We start from the raw sequence: 21,191 nt of genomic DNA, 5'->3' as shown, positions 1-21,191 counted from the left end.
AGTATAAATTATAAAAGCAAATCTTCCATCCAACAAAGTTGAAAAGGAAAAAAGACAAAAAGAAGAGAAGATGTTTTTGGTTTTATTTTTATATTTAATTTTTGATAAGTTAGTTAATGGTACTTTATTTTTCCAACAAAAGAAAAAGTTGCTTGTTTTTTTCTTAAAAAAATAAACGTAACTAATAATGGAGATCCCCTCACAATAATATTGTTGCTTAAATTAGAGAAATTTTGGTCATTTTGTTAAATAAGATAGAAGGGGCTGAAAATTCATGGATATAGATTAGTAGTTAAAATTTTCATATAAGAAAAAAAAATAAAAAATAAAAAAAATGACTTCACCCACTCAATTTATGCTCTTTTCACCTACCTTAAAGAAAATCAAAATGTATCAAATTATAAGTTTGGTCTAAAAAAGAAAAACACCATCCAACCATAACATAAGGGGTTCAATTCCATTAGGAAAATTTGGAGGAATATTGAAAGGGATCTCGTTGCTTTTCCTCCATTATTCCAAATTACCTAGTTAGTTAACCTAGATCAGGTTGACTCGGAATATTACGATAGACCCTTCTTACTAAAAACAAATAGTCAAAATGCCTCTTAAGGCCTTTTCAATTTCACTGCACAACTACAATGAATTCTTTTGAGTAATAAAATTATATAAGCACTTGTAAAATGGTGGGAGTAAGCTAGCTATTTGGTCATGATTAATTTATTTATATAATTCCGTCAATAGCCCATACATAGTTTACATTATTTTCAAACACTTGTTTAATCACTCGTATGATTGAGGCTATTCATAACTCATAAGTCATACTTCCTCAATTGCTTAACAAGTGTAACATATAAAGAGATGTAAATATACAGTCACTTATACTAATTATAAAGAGAAAGATACAGAGAAATTATTGCTTAAAAGAGTTAAAAGCTTTGCTTATTACAACATCTCTTTCGCTCCACATTGAATTTTCCACCTATTAATGAGGGATACCCAGTTAATTTCTCAGATAACAAAAAATATTTATCTGGGGGTATAATTGTCTTTTTAAGTATCAGTGGAGGGGTATATGCGTATTTTCATATACTAGTTGAGGGGTACGTGTGTAATTTTCTCACCAAACAGTAAAAACAAAAGGCAAACAGTAATTGGACATCTCACCAAAAGTACTGAATAAATTACCATGTTTTTTCAATATATTAACAAAAATGTCATCAGATTAATAAAAATTCGTTTATCTAGCAAATTAACTTGTATTTCCCCTTAATTTATACGAAGTATATCGCAAGTTTTTTTTTTAAGGAAAACTTCAATCATTAGGTATTAATAATACATTCACCAAGTTGTTTAAAAAAAAAAAATTCACCATGACGAATTAAATTAAACTCATATGATTATGTTTTTAAATATATACGGAAAAAAATGCTACTCCTGTTTTCTTCTAGTTGCATAAGTTTGACCGCCACATTTGCCGAGACACAACTCTGACCATTAATATCTTTAATTATCTATTAGTAAAATTTGTACTAACAAAATTATATTATGAAACTAGACAGTATGACTAATCTAATGATATATTATATAATAACATTATTTATTTTATATAGGAAAAAAAATTAAATCAACCATGATATGTGAATAGTGCAAAAATCAAAGTGATGCATTTAAAAAAACGGAGGGAGTAGCTGCATATGAGAAGCTAAAAGTGAAAAGAATAGATATTAAATAAACATTTATTACACCGATTTACTTGTAAGAAAAATTATCAACTTAGGGCATGTTCGGCAAAAGGTAGCTGTGAGCTGTGGAGATAGCTGTTAGCTGTGAAAAAAGATAATTTAGGTATGATTGTTCGGTAAAGTAGTGGTTGACTAGTTGTTACATTTAAGAATCAATATTTTATTTTTAAAACTATACATTAAATTTTCAAAAGGTACTTCAAAATCTACCTCTAACTTCAAAAGCTAATAATCCTAGCTTTTAATGAAAGCTACCTCCACCACTAAAAGCTACTTGAACCATTACTTTGCCAAACACTCACTTTTTTTGAGCTACATAAAACCAACTCAAAAGCTAGCGTCGAACACGCCCTTAATACGGAGTACTAAAAAAGGAAATATATTCCTCTAAAAAAAAGGAAATATATTAAATATTTATCTGCATTATATTTAATGCTCCCTCCGTTTTTAAATACCTGTTCTATTTTTTTTGACCGTTTTTAAATACTACTTCCGTTACATATTATTTGCAACGATTTGACATAAAGTAGAGAGGAAAATGTCTAATCGTTGCAAATAATATGTAACGGAGATAGTATTAAGTAAGTAAGAAAATCAAAATGAAACGGTGAGATAAATATCGACTTTTCCACAATACGGAGTACTTTGATTAAGATTACTAACAAGCATAAAAAGACGGATACAAATAATACGACACGTGTCGATTTTGATGTAGCTGAGCTGGACGACCCGAACGCTGAAATCAAGAATAGTTTAGGATCCGAAAGAGGGGACAGAAGTCCGACAAAAAGACAGCGTCACATGGCGTAAAAAGGAAGTGTGGAGCCCATTTAAAAGAAGGAGTTGACTTGATTACCCTTAAAGACCGACAAATTTGGGCCCCATTTCTTGCCTCCTCCGCTGTCCTTCCGCACACGAGCTGCTCTTACGCCATCATTCTTTTTTTTTTTTCTTTTTTTTTTTTAAATAATTTTATTTTTTTTTTACTTTTCATGTATTTCTTTTGATTTTATAACAATGAAATTACGGAGTAAGAAAGAAAATTTGCTTTCAAAAAAAAAAAAAAACAAAAAGAAAGAAGTTTTTTTTTTTTTTGGCAACAAGAAAGAAGATTAAATTTACTCTTTTTTTTTTTTTTTTTTTTTTTTTTTTTTAATACTACGTATAAAAGATTAAATTTACTTTGATTTGTACCATTTTATTTCGTTTTTAAAAAGTTCTTACCATTTAAACTTTACATAGTGTTAACAAACTCCAATATAACTGATTAACCGTAATCAATTATATGGAGTAAATAGAGTCTTGAAAGATTTATTTTTATTTATTAGTTACAACAAATATGTAATACTAATTACTCCTTAATTTTGTATCAACTTCATTTCAATAAATCATGAACAAAAGTAGTACAATTGCAATATTGCTACCACTCACCAAAATAGTCATAAAACTCATTTGTATTTGAAATAATGGTGAAAATCTTTTGAATAAATTCTCATTTATCTTTTTGAATAGTCCTTAAAAAGTTAAATACATTTACACTTTGTTTGGATAGGACGAAATGGAAGGAAAGGAAGAGAAGAGAAATGGAGGGGAACAAAATATCTTGTTTGGGTAAAAGATTGGGGGAAGGAAGGGGAATGAGAGGGAGGGATCTATTTTCCCTTTCTCTATAATAACCATAATCTCTCCAAAATTGGAGAGATTTGGAGGGAAAATGAAGCTCACCTCCCCCTCCCTTTCTTTTCCCTTCCCTTCCTCCATTTTCCCTCCCCTTCTTTTCCTTCCTTTTTTGCTATCCAAACAAAGCGTTAAAGTTGTACAAACTACAAATTTAGAGGTAGCACCGAAAATTATGGGCAAGAATGAGGTAGGAAGAGGCTGTGGGGTAAACGTCCAACCTACAAATAATAAGAAACACACGCTTTGAGCAATCATACATTGTCTACTACTTGGACAGATCACAACCGTACATCTTTAGACACGTGGCAAACATATAATGGTCAGATCATTCAATATTCTTGCTAATTAATTAATCCAACTAGTAGTATAAGTATAACCAACCCTTTAGCTCTTGTGTATATATACACCTTCATATGTACAAGTGCTTTCATAACTTTCATTCACTTTGCCAAACTTTTCCTCCTCAAAAAAACCAATCAATTATATAGAAAGAAACTAAACTTTCAAGCAAGAAATTGTAATTTTTCTTTGAGATGGTACATCAAGATATTTCAACAATGAATTTCAAGGAAACCGAGTTATCTCTTAGATTACCAGGCGAAAAGGTATCAAATATAGAGGAGAAATCAGTGTTAAAAAGGCGATTTTCGGATACTATAGATTTGAACCTTGGTCGTGATGAATCAAATGGAAATAAAACCGCTAAAAACGGTGATTATGATCAGATGGAGCAATCTAGTGCCCCTAAACCTGCTCCTTCCAAGTAAGAACTCGTTTTTTTGTTTTAGTTTTATTAGTTTCACTAGGAGAATGTTTTCATCATAGCAAATTTTTACAAAGATATCGTCACATTAGTATAATATTTATCTTCCTTTACTAAACCGTCTAGTCAACAAATGAGAAAATATATATATAAACCCTTAATCATTCTAAATCCTGATAACTTGACTAGGTCGTCTTACAAGGACTATGTCATATTTTAAATTTTACTCCGTATGTAACAAGTTAATGAAGTTATGACTTAAAACAATGTTTCCATGTATTTTATGTACTTGTATTAGTTTTTCCACTAATTTCGGCAATTTATGACGTGGCAGGACACAATTGGTAGGATGGCCACCAGTGAGAGCAAGTAGGAAGAATGTAATGAAAAGTTACAAATATGTAAAAGTAGCCGTTGATGGAGCTCCTTATCTAAGAAAAGTTGATCTTGAATTATACAATTCTTACCAACAACTTTTAAAAGCTTTGGAAGACATGTTTTCTTCCTTCACCATACGTAAGTAATCTTTATCATAATTATTAATTATTTCCTTTAAATTTAATTAATTAAGTTTTTAATAAGGTATGGTTGTTAATTAATGTTTTGTATAAATATTTATTTTTGCAGGAAATTTCTTTAATGATGGAAAATTAATGGACCCTGTCAATGGATCTGATTATGTACCAACTTATGAGGACAAGGATGGTGATTGGATGATGGTTGGAGATGTTCCTTGGAAGTAAGTATAAATTAAAATTAAATATCGAATAAGGCAAAAGTTAATGAGCGCTCCCGGGGCGTTAGATAAGAGAATTAAAGTGCAAATATTAGAATAAAATTAATATTAATTACACCGAACGACGCGTGATTTTGTCATGAATTCCTAACTTAATACCATTTCAACCAATATAATTTATCCTTATCTAACGCCCCAGGGCGCTCGTTAGCAAGATCGATATAATAATTCCTTAATTTAAAATGTATTTTTAGCTTTATTATATATTTAATAATTGATATTAATTATATTTTTTTGTTGTTGTGGTTTGAACAGTATGTTCGTTGAATCATGCAAAAGAATTCGTCTAATGAATAGTTCGGAAGCTGTTGGACTAGGGCCGAGAACACCCTCTAAGACCGACTAACTCAACAAAAAAAGCTAAGCTAATTTCAATCAAACGAGATCTCATTGAGTGAAATCTTGTGGGACGGGAATTGAACAAGAAACACAATCGATCTACACAACAAGTGCTTTGCTCAAATCGAACGTGTAGTGTCAATCCCAAGTGTGAAGATCATTTTGGGACGAAGGGGTTATCGTGTTTTTGGATTTTAAAATTATTTGGTACACATACTTGGAACAAGAGGAAGGTTGTCCAAGTGCTATGGATTATGTCACTATGCTTCTAATTTTGGGATTGGGCATGTGAAACTTGGTGATTAATTAAAGTTTAGTAGCTTAAGATAAAATATAGTTATTAGGAGCTCACTTTCTTACCTTAAAAAAAGGAAGTTGAAGTGAACTATACAAGTAGTTGAGATCAGTACACCCACAACGGGTTTAATGTTCCTTGTTTTTTGTTACTTTTGTTTGTTTATCTTAACTTTAAAAGATTTTTTTTTAATTGTATTAGATGATCATTATGACTTATAATATAATTGTTGTCGATATTATGTACAAATTAATTTACATCAAATACTATATATCCTTGATACCTTTGCAGTTGGATCTAATCGTTTTCATTTGTTTCATATAATAAGTTGCTTATTACCTTAATTTTGCTAGTTGGGCTAGTTGATTACAAATGTTTAGTAAAAATTCCTTCATTAAAAAACTTTTTTGAATAAAAATCAGATGATTCAGATTAGAAAAGATTTATGTATATTTATATTAAAAAATAAAAAATAAAAATTCAGCACCTTATCAAATTAACATAATTTAAGTTATTTTTATCACCTAAAAGTTTAGTTAAAGTGTCTTTAATCTTCAATACGGTGGGTGCCTAAACTGTATTGTCAAACAAAGCCTAAATGTTACTACCTCGCCCTGTCCCAAAATATAGTATAGTATTTCATTTTGCATAGTCTTCATGAGGTACTTTATTTTAAGACTTATCGCCTTTTACTACCAATATCTTTAATTACAGGTACATATTAAAAAAACTTTTAAAGTTGTTAAAGATATCATGATAGTGCTGTTTGTTTAAGATTTTAAAGTTGTTAACACATGAAATTAAAGATAGGCACTATGTTATCAGATGGAGGAGCGGAGGTGGTATTTGTTATACCATGCAATATGAGTATTGTTTTTTGGTAAATTATATTTGTATTATTGTATGTGTCATATTGCTCTTAAATTTTGCTAATATACTTTATTAAAATACCGTATAGACATTCTTTTTCAAATTCTAAATAGTGAATTCAGAAATGATATCTTTTTCATTTGTAATGAAAATATATGCAAAAAAAAATTTATAATACTTTTTAAGGCCAAGTATCTAGAGTAACCATAAAATTTGAATATGACATGTAAAAAAAATATCAATAATTGCTAAATATTAGAATAGATAATGAGTTACAAAGGTGAACAAGCAACATGGATATATTAGTGTTTTTTTGAACGAGGATACATTGATGTTAGTTATGTTTAGTTAACTTATTTTGGCAAAGACTATTTTATCTGTTTTTTTTTAAAAAAAAAAAAATCTGAATTTGATTTATTTGAATGTTAAATTTAGATATATTTCTTATATTTTATGTTGATGAAACAAATGGATTTTTAACAAAATAGTTGTGTTTAAGAAGATAGATTATATAGTTAATCCAACTTTCTAGTACTACCTTGTTTTCTTGGTTTTGCATGTCATGACTTTCATGATGATACAAGCAGTACAACTTTCTAGTAACTTGAGCTCAAAGGCAAAAGACTTGGCCCAACTACCGAAGTGGATTTGAAGATGATTGCAAACCATATTCACTGGGCTAGTCCAATCAAGATGGATGAACATGTGCATTACACAATACAAAGATTTGAATCCGTATTATTTGCAATGATTTAATATAAAGTGTGAGTAAAGAAAATCTAATCGTTACTACTAATATGAAACAAAACTCAACCAATAAATCCGTCCTTTGATACTTGTACCATTTTTCTTCTAATTTATACCTTTGAATTTTCCGCATGCTACAAATGATTCACAGGGGCCACGGTTGTACTCTCACACTATCTAGTTCCACCACTTTACTCTCCTAACAACTCTTTCCAACAAAAAAAATAAAACTTGTGACTTTACCTAGATGGGCAAACATAAGGGTGCGAAGGGAGTAATTCTCTACCGTACTACACATATTACGGAGTACTAGTACTATTTTAAAATTTCTGGCTAGAGGAATGGAAGAACTGCTATAAATGACAGAAAATTTTACGCTTGTATTCATGAAAGAGTTCTGCAGATGTTCATAAAATCACAATAGTCAGTTGAAGTTACAAGATAACATAAATATTATTGTTCGATTAAATCGCCATTCTGCTTTCTGAATAATCAGTCCATGTTTGTTCATCTTCGGTCGTGGCGTGCATACATTGAAGCAAACTAAATACAATGTGCAGGCAATGAGTTTAAATAACGCGATCTCCAAACACAAATTCACAAAATTACAGCATTACAAAATGCCTTCGCAAGCAAGATGCCACTAATGTAATAGCAAGAGCCTCAAGTAGTCGAGTATGACATTGAAAGGATTATGCCAGTTTCAAACACAAAATTTCAAAATTGTTACCAATTGAAGAATTGTAACAGTACAAACAACTTCAATAGGCATAGCATAGCAATCCAGTTTCCACATTACCGTTAAGTCAAGCTCATTCTGATTAACTGAATCCAATCCAATCCAATCATTTGACCTCTGCTGAGCTTACCGCGTTTAGAGAAGGCCTCTTCACTGCATGTGAGAGGAAGATTCAGTTGCCTGAGCTGGCTGCCATTGGAAAGAATCAACCTGATGAGAGGGTTTCCTTTTTTTTTTTCCCTCCGAATGGCATATTTGACTCTTACGTGGCCGAGATCCCGGTGGCCTATACTTCATAGCTCTTGTTCTCAGGCTTATGTACCTTGCATCCTTTTGCTCACTGATGCAACTCATGTTTTCTACCGGCTGGTGTATTACTTTTTATGTTCTATGTATGTTTTGTGTAGTCTGTTGCCTTTTCTGAACTGCTATAACTATCTTTTGCCCAAGGTACTCGTTGTAGTATAAGTATTCCTTTGGTGGTCACGTAACTAGTTCAAACTACATTATCAACATGAATATTGAAAATTCAAACAGAGGTAACATATATAATAATGCCATTCGCATTGTGTTAAAGAACCTGATCTTGGTCATGTGTGTAAATTGCAAGTTTTAGAAGACTGCAATGAAGAAAATTGCATCAACACTGCCTCTTTTTTTTTTTTTTTTTTTTTTTTTGTTTTTGGTGTATAGAAATCACAAGGCAATTGATGAGGATCGGGAGTAAAGCTCTAACCAATTAAACTATCCTTCATTCTGAACGTCATTGTGTTAAGGACACGAGTTGATTGCTACTATGTAAGTAGATAATTTAAAGTCTTGTACTCTGACAGAGCTGCATGTCTTTTGCAGAAAATTACTCAGCAAATACTTCACCTTTATTACAAATTTGGTAATATACCAAATTGAGTAATATAGGAGACAGAACACTTCAGAATATGATTTAGAAAATGTACCTAAAAGGCACTTTGAAGAATAGTTACTGGAGAACTCAGTCATTATTCTTTTAACTTTATCAGTTAGAGCATCATAATCAATTTGCTGCTTCAGCTCCAAACATATTGGAAGCATCACAATCAAACTTAAAAACGGATTAATTATGCAGCTGTCTCTTCATATAGTTCAAAGGGAGAGGATCCTCTCCTGTGCACGGAGGTGTCCTGTCATCCGCAGTGTGCACAAGATATGGAGGAGGGAGGAGCGAGAGAGGATAATCTCCTCCCACATGCTGACAGGCCACAACGCCTGACCTTGAAACTCCTGCATTCCTCTCCTCACATCTCTGAGCACCGGATCCTACTGTACACAGCAGCGCAGCCACACCCATGTTTATTTTAGAGCTATCTAACATATATATCAAGAAAAGTCATCACTCTTGCTGCATGGAATAAGAGAGACCAAGAGTCCTCATTCTCCTCGTACATTATTATTAGAATATAGAACTATTTCAATAGTATTGCCAATGAGTGATTGTGCAAATTAACAAGATAGAAGGATATAGTCCATAACTCCGTAACCATCAATGAAGTGTAACTACCATACCACAAGGGAATCAGAACCAACACCGAGAAATAGTACAAAAGCATAGAGTCATAGACATACTCGCATCCAAGACATTAACACCAAAGATCCATCAACATAAAATAAAGGGAGTTAGAATCATACTACTAATAGCAAATCAAACAAATAAAATTTATAGAAGCTTTATTGCTAAACTAATATCAGAAATTCTGAATACATGGTATTACATTGTCATCTTCACAATAAGAATAGTGAAGAACATTACATCATTAAAAAGCATGCTCTAAATCTCTACATAACTACCAAGAATTAACATCAATAGTCGAAAAATTACAATCAACAAATATGAATACTCAACGAAACAGGTAATAATAAGTACCTTACAAAACAATGCTGAACAAAAGAATCTAAAAATCTCAGCCTACTACTCAAGCAGCAACCTTCTCTGCTACCTTTTCCTTCTCATACTCCTCCAATTCCTTCAACCACAAATCACCAAACTCACAATCCTTCCACGCCTCGAACCAAGGCCCGCCGAGAGTGTAATGTATGGCCTTAGGGTTAGTCTCGAGTTTACCCTCAACAACTTGATTATGACCAACAAGGAAATTCCACACAAATGGAACATCCCCAATCTCATGATCCTCTAACCATTGAAACCTATGAAGGAATGCCCCGGTTTGAGTATTAACAATTTCCGGGGTTAACACCTTATTTTTTGGGTGTGCACAATTATACAACACCATTGATGACCAATTTTTCCTAGGATAAACAGTTTGAACAGCACCATCCATTTTAGTTGTTTCTTTAGGTGCATAATCATGTTGAACACACATAATTGCATACTTTTCATCAATCAAATCAACTAATTCCTTAATATCAGCAAGATATAGAAAATCACAATCAACAAACATAGCCCAACCCTCAAAATTAGCCAAATGAGGGGTTAAGAATCTGCTAAATGAAAATTCAGTACTTTCTAATTTCCCCCTTTCTCTCCAATAAATCCCCATTTCCCTTAATTCAGATTGTTTAATCGGATGAACTTCAACAGGAATTGAAGAACGCTTAAGAATTGAATGCTTACAAACTTCATATGCAATATCTTCTTTTGGATCATACCCAACAAAGATCTTGAACGGAATTAGGGTTCCATTATTCGTACCATTGCTCGATTTATCAGAAATTACCTCAATTGGGTTTGAAATTGAATCCATTTCCGCCGAACCCATTTGTAAATTTTTCTGGGATTTTGATCTGAAACAAGAACAAACCCGGAAATCAATGAAAATTGCGGGAGAAATGTAGGATCAATTAAAATGGGAAAATCAAGAAAAGGGCTAGATTTATGGGGGAGGAGAGAGAAAGAGAGGATTACCAGGAGAATGGAGCACCGACAGATCTTGAAGGAATGAAGAGATGAAGAGAGGAGAGATATTTTTGGGGTATAAATAGAGTGAGTGAAGATTGAAAGCAGGGGAGAATGTGAGCTGTGAAAGGAGGAAAACAGAGTGTGAAGATTAGTTAAATTTGATTTGGGATTGATTAAGATTAATAATCAGTGGACTACCGACGTTTTATTGGGGATATGATACGCGGTTTGCTTCCGGATGGGTGGTTTGATCGGCGCGTGTCGATCTCGAACAAGGTGTGTTACGGGTCTCATGGCGTATGTGAGTTATGTGTTGGCGTGTGAGTGACATGCGTTCGATCTAATATAGAATGTGAGACTGTGTTATTTAAAGTGTGTTTTTTCACTTGATAATATTTGAACGGAACTAATTTAAACATGAATGAACATAGAAAACATTTTAAAGGTGATTTATGTGAAATATTTGATATGGAAAGTGAATTTAATCACAGCTGAATCACCGTTACTCATTTTGAGTAACAGCATTTGTTACTCAAATGACACAAATTGTAATTTTTTTTTATTCAAACACAAATTGTAATTAATTGTAAATTTGATAATATTTTACTGTATTATTTTTGTTGCTGACTCAACCTTGTTCCTTCTTCCTCCTTCCTTCCTATCACCACAGCCACCACCATCATCACAACCACCATCTTTCCTCTGCCCATTGGCGGAGCCACATTAGAACAAGGGGGGACAGTTGTCCCCCCATTTTCGAAAAAAAAGTTTTTTTTTTTTAAAAAAAAAAATCAAGATTATACAGTAAAAGGCTATAAATATCATATACTTACAGTAAATATCACAATATTGAATATGGTTTGGTGGTTGAGTCCTTAGTAAGGCTGTGCCTTGGTCTTAGGTTCGATTCCCTACTCTACTATTTTTCAGCTTTTTTGTTTTTTTTCCCCTACTTGTTTTTTGATTACTCTAATTTTCAATAGTCTTTTTAATTTTATTTTTCATTTCCTATTTCTTGTTTTAGGATTTTTAATTTTATTATGTGCTTAAACTCTATTTTTTTACATTTCTAATAAATAGATTACTATTAATTAATTGTTTGTAACTGTGTTTTAACTTTTATTAATACATACGAAATACATATGTAATAATATGATTGATTTGAGAAAGTTGAGTTTATTTTTTCGAATGTAACTCAAACCCAGACCCTTCATATCTACCATCAATTTGTTCTAACGATAATTATTTGACTTTATGATAAGGTAATTAATTCGTATATATCAATTATGTGATTACATAACGGGATTTACAAACATAAATTTATTCATTTTTGTTGGATAATTTTCTTAATATACAATAAAACTTTTTTATTCCTCTTTTGCCATATAGAAATAATTGGCATATGTGATTTCAAATAAATATTAAACAATTTAGGTGATCAATTTTTTTCTTGAGATTTTTGCCGAAACTTTAACCTCCAAAATTTGTCCCCCCGAATTATAAATCCTGGCTCCGCCACTGCCTCTGCCATCGTCCTTTCTCACAGCTGCTTATCTCCACCATCGTCCTTTCTCACAACCGATCTCCACCATCTCCGCCCTTTCTCAAGCCGATCTCCACCATCGTCCTTTCTCACAATTAACCACCATTTTCTTTGTCCTTTCTCCACCTTCCTCGATCTCCCCCACCTCCCCCGATCTCCACCCACCTCCTCTGATCTCCATCCACATCGGAACAAAACGAAAACCCTATGAATGAAGGGTGAAATTAAGGGCATGATCAAACCAAAATGGAAGGGGTGACCATGTCCTCCATTGAAGCTCCTTCAATTGATGATGGGTCAAGTTCAGTGGCGCTAATGGGTCGAGTTTAGCGGCGATAAAAGATCGAGTTCGTAGATGGGTCGAGTTTAGCGACGACGAAGTGATGATGGGTCGAGTCCAGCGGCGACGAAGTGATAATGGTGTGGTTGTGATGATGGCGGTGACTACGATGGTTGGGTAGAAGAGGAATGAGGAGAAAGAAAGTTGGGATAGATATAAAAAGACAAGGATACCCCTTGAGTACCATATTTTTGTTACTGTTACTCAAATTGAGTAACATGGATTTCACAAAAGTTTAAAAAAAGCGGGTTTACAATAACTTAATGAATGGCGATGGCGTGTGAAAGTTTACATGCGCAAGATTCTATTTTTTTCTCTATGGGTTTGTATTTGATTTTTTTTCCTGCTCTTCATCTCTTTCCTCTGCACTTCTTCTCTCTCCTCTGCACTTCTTCTTTGTTCTTCAATTTCCTTCTTTTTTTTTACGATTATATCTTGATTTTGTAACAAAATTTTCCTGTTTTGATCAATGATTCATCTTCTACAGCTAATTTCAAGGTATGTATGTTCATTTAATTTTTCACCCACTACGAAAGCCACCACTGTCGCGAGCTTGAGCCTCGTTAACAGTGATCTGACGATTGTTGAGTGTTTGGCTGTTCATTCCTTCGATCGCGGCATCAAGCTCTTCGTTCCTTGCTTCCGAAGGTAATGATGGTGACGATGCTTGTATGGTAATTGGAAGCAGTAGCAAAAATTTTGGAATCAAAGTAAAATAATACTTGTCTGGTTTACTTTTGAAAAAAACAAAAAAAAACCAGTGAGATTTTGATACTTTGTTTTGCAATTTGCATACGTAGCTTAATTATTTTTGTGATAAAAAAAGGTCACTTTTGTGAAAAAAGATCACTTTTGTAAAAAAAAAAAAAGGACACTTTTGTGAAAATATGGGTTACTTTTGTAATAAAAAGGGTCACTTATGTGAAAAAGGTCACTTTAGTAAAAAAAAAAAAGGGGTCACTTTTGTGAAAATATGGATCACTTTTGTAATAAAAAGGGTCACTTTTGTAAAGAAAAATGGTCACTTTTATAAAGAAAAAGGGTCACTTTTCGCAAAAGTGTTCGATGTACAATAAAATTATTGTAAACCGGGGGCATGCAAAAGTTTTTGCATGGATTTACTCCTTAATCACTAACCCATTATACACATTATTTTTTTATGTAATAAAAAACAATACAGAATTCCTATGTAGTGGCCTTATATTTTTCCTATTTTTACTTGGTGGGTTTTTTCTATGTCGTGTTCTCTAAGGGCCTATTCACTTCAGCTTAATTTCAGTTCAGTTCAGTTCATCTCTAATCAGTTCAGTTCAGTTCAGCTCCTAATTTCCTTCTCTTATAAGATATTCATTTCAGCTTTATACAGTTCAGTTCAATTCAGCTCCAATCAATTCAATTCAGTTTAATTTAATTCAGTTCAACTCCGATCAATTCAACTCAGTTCAATAAATGTGAACAGGCCCAAAGACAACGAATCTCGCTCTAGTTCCTTCGTGAAAATTTTATTAAATTATTAAGCTATTGTTTTTATTCCCAAATTCCAAATGTTATTTTCTAACTATCTTGCAATTGCATCTGTTCTTAATTAAGCTATTTTTTTCAATCCCAAAATTTTCAGGTTCTCCCCCCCCCCACCCTCCATATATCTTTGCATGGATGTCTTCATGACATCAAATGTTCTTCACTCCATTTTCATAGAAAATAAATCAGCATTTTCTTCTTCTATCTTTATCCTGCCCGTCCCTCGTACCTAGGTTAATCAATTATGATTACAATTGCTAGATTAATCGTAATAACAGGGTTTATTCCTTAGAAAATATTGTCCAAAATAATCTCACTTTTGACCCATCCGCTAAAAATAATCCCACATTTGGATTATTTTTTAATAATCCCACCTTTACCCCCTCATCTTTTTTAATGGTCCCATTTTACCAGGGACCGGTTGAGTAGGTAATTTTTATTTTTTTAAGTTTAATTGACAAGTGTAGCTACTTGATTGGTCAAAATTTTTTTTTAAAAAAAAAACAAAAACAAAAATGTAGTAAAAAAAAAAACACCACCACCTAAGCCACCACCATCCCCACCACCACCCAAACCCTACAACCACCATCCCCCTTAACCTGAAACCACCGGCACGGAGATCACGCTGACCGGAATCCCACTCACCCACCCAGCCAACCCAATCCCATTAACCAATAAACTCAACCATTTGAAAACCCACCAAACTAGATCAATAAATCTCAGAAAACGAGATGAATCAAGTAGGGGAATTCAACGTCGGGGAATCGAGGGACGGGGGAGGTTGGATGGGTAGAATCGGGGGATGGGGGAGGTCGGCGAAGGTGGTGGGTTCGTTTGGTGTTTGATGCGGGGAGAGTAGTTGTGATGTTGTGGGTTTGTGGCCTGGCAGCGCGTTTGCGAAGGAGTAGCAGTAGCGCCGCTATTTGGTTGTTGCTGGAGTCGGGTTGTGGCCGGCCGAAAAGTTGGAAGGAGTGGCCGGAATCGGGAAGGGGAAAGGATTTGGTGGTTAGATTCGGGGAAGGGAAGGAGATGGTGGACAGAAAGCCGGTTGCTGGGGCTGCCGGATTCTGGTTTTGGGATTTTTTTGATTTTTTTTTTCTCATTAATTTTTTTTTTATTATTATTTTTAAATTTTTTTTATTTTTTGACCAATCCTATATTGACACGTGTCTAATAACTTGTAATAACAAGTTAGGTGCCGGTTGGGATCATTTAAAGCGGAAGAGGTATAAAGGTCGGATTATTAAAAAATAATCAATAGGTGGGATTATTTTGAGCGGATGAGGCAAAGGTCGGATTATTTAGAGCAATTTTTCCTATTCCTTATTCAACTACTCGATCATAATTTCTTTCTGGTATGTTGTATTATATATTCCCGATTAACCCTTAGCGCATAGCTCCTATAGGTTTAGCAAACATGTAGGATGAAAAATGTACCATTATATGTATAATAGGTAATAGGTGGTAAATATTTTGGGGGAAAATATTTAACATATATGATGGTAAAAAGTACCACTACAAGCATAATAACACACGAAAAGTACTATTTAGACAACTTATATTTAATAGTACATTATACATGCATAATGATACATTATAATGTACCACTGTAGAGTGAACTTTCCAAAAGCTTGTCAAATTTATAATTTTGCCCTCGTATATGTTTTGTAAACACATAGAAGTTATGCGCCTAGTTGCACTCATGTTTTCCCATGTCCTCTCCTAACAATTATAAGATTTCTTGTCCCATAACATAGTCTATGTTCTCCTATTTTAGAGATCCAAAATGTTCTTCCTGATTCTATTTTTGAATAGTATGTAAAGTTCATTATACCCTCACTTTTTTTTTAAATTTTATTCATTGTACTTTCTAATTTATCCTTGAATTTTGCACATGTTTTGTACCTTTTCCACTTTCTCTTTCTCACTTTTGTCTATGATTGTACTTTTTACTTTTATTAATTTACTTCATCCACTTTCTCCCCTTATTTCTTAAATACCGTGAAAAAACACAAACAAGAACTATACTCCGTATTATGTGACGGAGGGAATATAAAACGTCACGAATTGTATTCTACGTGTGATAAACAAAAAACAAGTACAGTATATATATTGCTACTCCCTCCGTTTTTAAATACTTTGCTCCACTTTCCTTTTCCGGCCGTTTTTAAATACTTACTCCATTTCCTTTTAGGAAAAATTCATGGGAATAATCCCACCTTTGGGTCATTCGTTTTTAATAATCCCACTTTTGAATTATTTTTCAATAACCCGACCTTTACCCCCTATTCTTTTTTATTGGTCCTATTTTACCTGAAACCGGTTGAGGAGGTAATTTTTTTTTTTTATTAATTTACACGTGTCGTTACTTAATTGGTAATAAAAAAAAAAAAACCAAACCCAAACCCAATTCAGCCACCACCATCCCTACCACCACCCAAACCCAAACTCTAGAACCACCAGACCCAAACCCCAAAACCACCCCACCAGCCAACGCTGGCGCCGCTCAACCCCCTTCACCGCACCCTTTCCTCATTCCGACCACCCTTCCCTGCACTCCGTTCACTTACTCCTCCCTTTTCCGAACACCAATCCCCTGCTGCAATTCGGCTGCCCTACCCACGAACTAGCCCTACCCACCTAACCCACCACCGGAATGGCCTGAAAACCGCCCCTCTCATCTTCCCAAGCACCGAAACCCTACCCTCTCCATTTCCCAAGCCCCGAAAACCCCAAAAGAGGTGGTGTTGGTGTTGAAGCTAGAGAAGGGGAGGGGACGGGATTGGGTTTCGAGGCTAGAGAAGGGGGTTTCAGGGATAAGGAAGAGGAGGGGGAGGGAGGGGGTTGATTTCGGGGTGGTTGGGGATGGTGGTTACGAAGGACAAGGAGGGGAAGTAGGTGGTTCGATGTGTGGCAGGTGGCTGCTTTGCTTTTGATTGATTATGCAGGTGGTTGCGAGGGGTGTTTAAAGGTGGTGGTCAGGTGGTTGCTGGGCAGTTTGGGCTGGTAGGTGCGGCAGGGGAGTAGTGATGATGGTGGTTGGTTTGTGGCTACCGATCGGTGGTGAGGAGATTAAGGGGCTGCAGCCTGCGGTTGTTGCATCTAATTGGTGGTAATTGGCTCGATCTGGGTGGCTGAAAGTGGAGCAGTTTTTTTTTTTTTTTTTTTGTTTCTTAATTTTTTTTTTTTTAAACTTTTTTTGGACCAATGACAGGCTGTCACGTGTCATGTAACCTGTTATAACAGGTTACATGACCGGTTGGGACCAATAGAAAAGAATGGGAGGTAAAGGTCGGATTATTAAAAAATAATCCAAAGGTGGGATTATTAAAAACGAATGGCCTAAAGGTGGGATTATTCCCATGAATTTTTCCTTCCTTTTATGGAAAGCTTTTACAATATTTAATTCATTTCTCACACTTAGTGAACCCAATATAATACTCTCTCTCCTCCTATTTTTCCACTACTTTTGCTTTTTACAATTTTTTATTTTCTCAACTACCCCACTACCTCCATATTTTATTATATTCTCCAATTTCTCCTAAAACTCCGCGCATGGAAAAATGGAGCAAGTATTTAAAAACGGAGAGAGTATTAGTTATCCGTAGTATAGATTAATCGGAGTTACCTTCTACTTGTTATTTTACTCTTGACCTCTTGTAGTATAGATTAATCGGAGTTGCCTACTTGCCTTCTAGTTATTTTACTTGTATGTGAGAATTTTGACGGAGAACAATAACTCAAATAGTAACAGTATGAATTATTGTCTTCGATCATTTGGCCATTCATGAAGAAATTAATGGCAACAATGTTTCACGTTTGAATTAGTACAATACTATGGATGTCGTATCTCGTATGGTGGGGAGGTGATGACAAAGGTGAAAGTGAAGGCGTCTGATGTAGCACCTATTGATCTTTCTTAATTAATTATTGGTCATGGATTTGACATTAAAAATGTGATAGCATAAACAGCCGACACTTGTCCGGGCTTCTTCACCAAAAATAATGGAGTAAGCCTATTAAATTATGTTATGTTCACCTAATTTTCATTTATTTTAATATATCTAATTTTTAAAATTACTAGGACAGCCAACGCGCGCGCTGCGCGCGGAATGGCAAGCCATTTCGAGTTAGCTTTTTCTCAGCTTGTGTTTGGGAATGGCAATATCCATTTATCACATGTGTACGTAATTATCACAAGTGTAGCTAAAACTTGGCAGTGTTTGGGTGGAACAACGATTACTTTAGTTGTGGACGATTACTATTTTACATTATGTGTATAAAATAAGTGATTTTTTTTTAATAAATCCTTACGAATTTAGGTCATAGTTTTAAGGTTTATTGGAACAATTAAAGCATCTAACCTAACGCATAATATTCTTAAACCATAACCTTGAAAATGTTACAAACAAAAGGTTCAAAAGCAACAATTACAACCAAACATTGAGCATAATATGTTGTATGTGGCAGTGTTCTTGTATGAAGAAACACTATGTACTTATTCATGTTGTAGCTAAGTTGTTCTAGTAGAGTCTAGGAAAAGGAAATGACTTTGATAGCCCACTTTAGAACCCGAAGTCTAGTTAGGGTCTTAGGGATGTTGTTAATGCAATCTAAACGTACATTAGCTTGGTTGCCAAGGTGGTAGCTATTACTTCAAATTTTTGCTAGTCGCCCTGTGAAATAATGCATTGAACAATACTAACCTTTTTTTTAAAGGTGAAGGAGACATTAAGATGAAGGAGAAATAGGAAAGCCAAGTATATAAATTGTTGGAATTATAAAAGAACTATCAGTTTCCTAAAAAAAAAAAGTTATAAACTCTAGCAATTCTTGAGTTACAATTATTGTTTATGGGAATAATTATTGCAAATTATTTTTAAGTACGGAGTACTATTTTAATCTTCCTATGACAGATTGATAACGTAAAATGTTGTGCAATAAATTAAAAATATAGCCTCCATTGAGCTATTGTGCTTCATCTTCTCTGGGTTTTCTTCTACTCAGGGATGGTGAATAAAGATTGAGGAGATAGAAATTAAAGTGCAAAACTCATTAATGGGTAGGGATTATAAAGGGGTAAGAAGGTAAATAAACATTTTGAAGGGCAAAAAGGTCCGTGCACTATTCATAAGAACAACTTCCCACTTTTTATAAGGTAGGGATATTCTACAGAGTTTTATGTGTGGCTAGCCGCACCGTACGGCCAAATACAATTTTATTTTATTTTAGTTTTCTATCTTTCCTCTCCTCTATTTTCTCTCGCTATCTTTCTCTTTCTAACCTTCAATGGCCGAGCACCGACTTCCCCCGCCGTCATATTCGTCCAGATTTCCTCGAAGCTCCAACCCAGATCTCCTCATTTTCATCGTTGTCTTCTCTCTAACCATAAGTGGTTCGTTGGTGGTGGTTTTTGGTGGTTTCGTGGGTGAGTAGTGGTGGTTTGGTGGTTTTAGGTTCTAGTTCTAGGTTCGTGGGTGGGTTTGGTGGTGGTTTCGTTTCTGGGTAGAAGTGGTTTTATGGTGGTTTTGTGGGCGGGTAGTGGAAATTTCGTGGGTGGTTAGTGGTGGTTTGGTGATTCTGGGTTCTAGGCCTGGTTTCGTTGGTGGTTTAGGATAGTAGTGGTTTGTTGGTGGTGGTTCTAGGTGGGTGGTAGTTTTTCGTTGGTGGTGGGTCATGGGTTACTAAATTCGGTCAAGGGTTACTAGGGTGGGGGTTACTATATGAGTTACTTGAGGGGTTACTTAAGTGGGATTACTGAGAGGTTACTTGGTGAAAATTAGATAATACACCCGGGTGTACCATGCACATGGTGCACCCGCGTAAACAAAAAAAAGCCGGAAAGAACATACAATGTTTGATGAAGAACATATCTATGTTTGACAAAGAACATACCTTTAATATGTTCTTTGAGTGTGATCAGTATGTTCTTTGAGTATAGTTATATGTTCTTTACATTAAAACTTATGTTATTTAACATATGTTGATAAACATATATGTTTTTTTGGGTTTAATACTACAAAGTATGTTGTTTAAATTTGGCGTGTACGTTCTTTAAGGTCGTAGTGACGCTCAAATTCTATTTTTATTATCATATGCCATATTTAGGGCCTGTTCTCATACGTTGAAATTCAGTTCAGTTCAGTTCAGTTCAGTTCAACTCAATTCCTTTTCTTATAAAATATTCAGTTCAGTTCAGTTCAGCTGAGTTCAGTCAATGAGAACAAGCCCTTAGATAACTTTTATTATCGTATGTTTTTTGAGTTTGATCAGTGTGTTAATTAGGTATTAACTATATGTACTTTCCATATAAATTATGTTCTTTTAACATATGTTATTTTGAAATTTGATATTGAAATCTTAAATTATTTTTAATTGAAAATAATATTAGAGTAAAAAAACTAAATTATTATGGGAAGTTGACTTTTTTGGAGAGATAAAAAACTATTTTTTGGGGAAATAAAATCTTTGGTAAAGATTTTTAAAGAGGTGATCAACATTGGCATGACTCGCAGCCCGACCCGAAATAGGGTGGGTTTAGGCAAGCCTAAAATGCATTTTTAGTTAAAATCCAAACCGGGCCCGAAAAGCCCGAAAACCCGCTACTTTTTCACGGGTTTGGACACGAGAAATTATGGTATGGCCCGGCCCTACTCGGTTTTTTTATCACCTCTAAATTTTTTCCGTTAATGTATAATTTTTCAGAAATTTTTTATTAAGTTTTTATCTCGTTCTTTTTATTATTTTTTTTTTATTAAGTTTTTATCTCGTTCTTTGGTAATACATGTTTTTGTCAAATACAAACATGTTCTTTGTCAAATACATGTATGTTTTTTATGAAATACAAGATGTTCTTTCCGCCTTTTTTTTATTTATCAAGGTGTACGATGAGCACTGTACACCTGTGTGTCTAAACCAGGGAT

General features: G+C 34.2%; 2 protein-coding genes across 2 annotated transcripts; one reads left to right on the top strand and one right to left on the bottom strand.

Annotated features, from left to right (window-relative positions):
* Window positions 1-3,823: 3,823 nt before the first annotated feature.
* On the top strand, window positions 3,824-5,916 carry LOC110703317 (auxin-responsive protein IAA1-like). The gene is made up of 4 exons (XM_021881101.1): window positions 3,824-4,185; window positions 4,520-4,701; window positions 4,813-4,924; window positions 5,237-5,916. The coding sequence occupies exons 1-4, from the start codon at window positions 3,956-3,958 to the stop codon at window positions 5,325-5,327; spliced, it is 615 nt and encodes a 204-aa protein (XP_021736793.1). The 5' UTR covers window positions 3,824-3,955; the 3' UTR covers window positions 5,328-5,916.
* Window positions 5,917-9,649: 3,733 nt separating this feature from the next.
* Window positions 9,650-11,170, bottom strand: LOC110703316 (protein CDI-like). Its single transcript, XM_021881100.1, has 2 exons — window positions 10,871-11,170; window positions 9,650-10,749 (listed from the first exon to the last, which is right to left on the bottom strand). Exon 2 carries the CDS (start codon window positions 10,722-10,724, stop codon window positions 9,921-9,923), a length of 804 nt encoding a protein of 267 aa, XP_021736792.1. The 5' UTR covers window positions 10,725-10,749; window positions 10,871-11,170; the 3' UTR covers window positions 9,650-9,920.
* Between the last annotated feature and the right edge of the window lie 10,021 nt (window positions 11,171-21,191).

Source organism: Chenopodium quinoa, unplaced genomic scaffold (genome assembly GCF_001683475.1).
Source record: "Chenopodium quinoa cultivar QQ74 unplaced genomic scaffold, ASM168347v1, whole genome shotgun sequence".
In the NCBI taxonomy this organism is placed as follows: Eukaryota; Viridiplantae; Streptophyta; class Magnoliopsida; order Caryophyllales; family Amaranthaceae; genus Chenopodium; species Chenopodium quinoa.
This window is presented reverse-complemented; position numbering and strand designations above follow the sequence as displayed.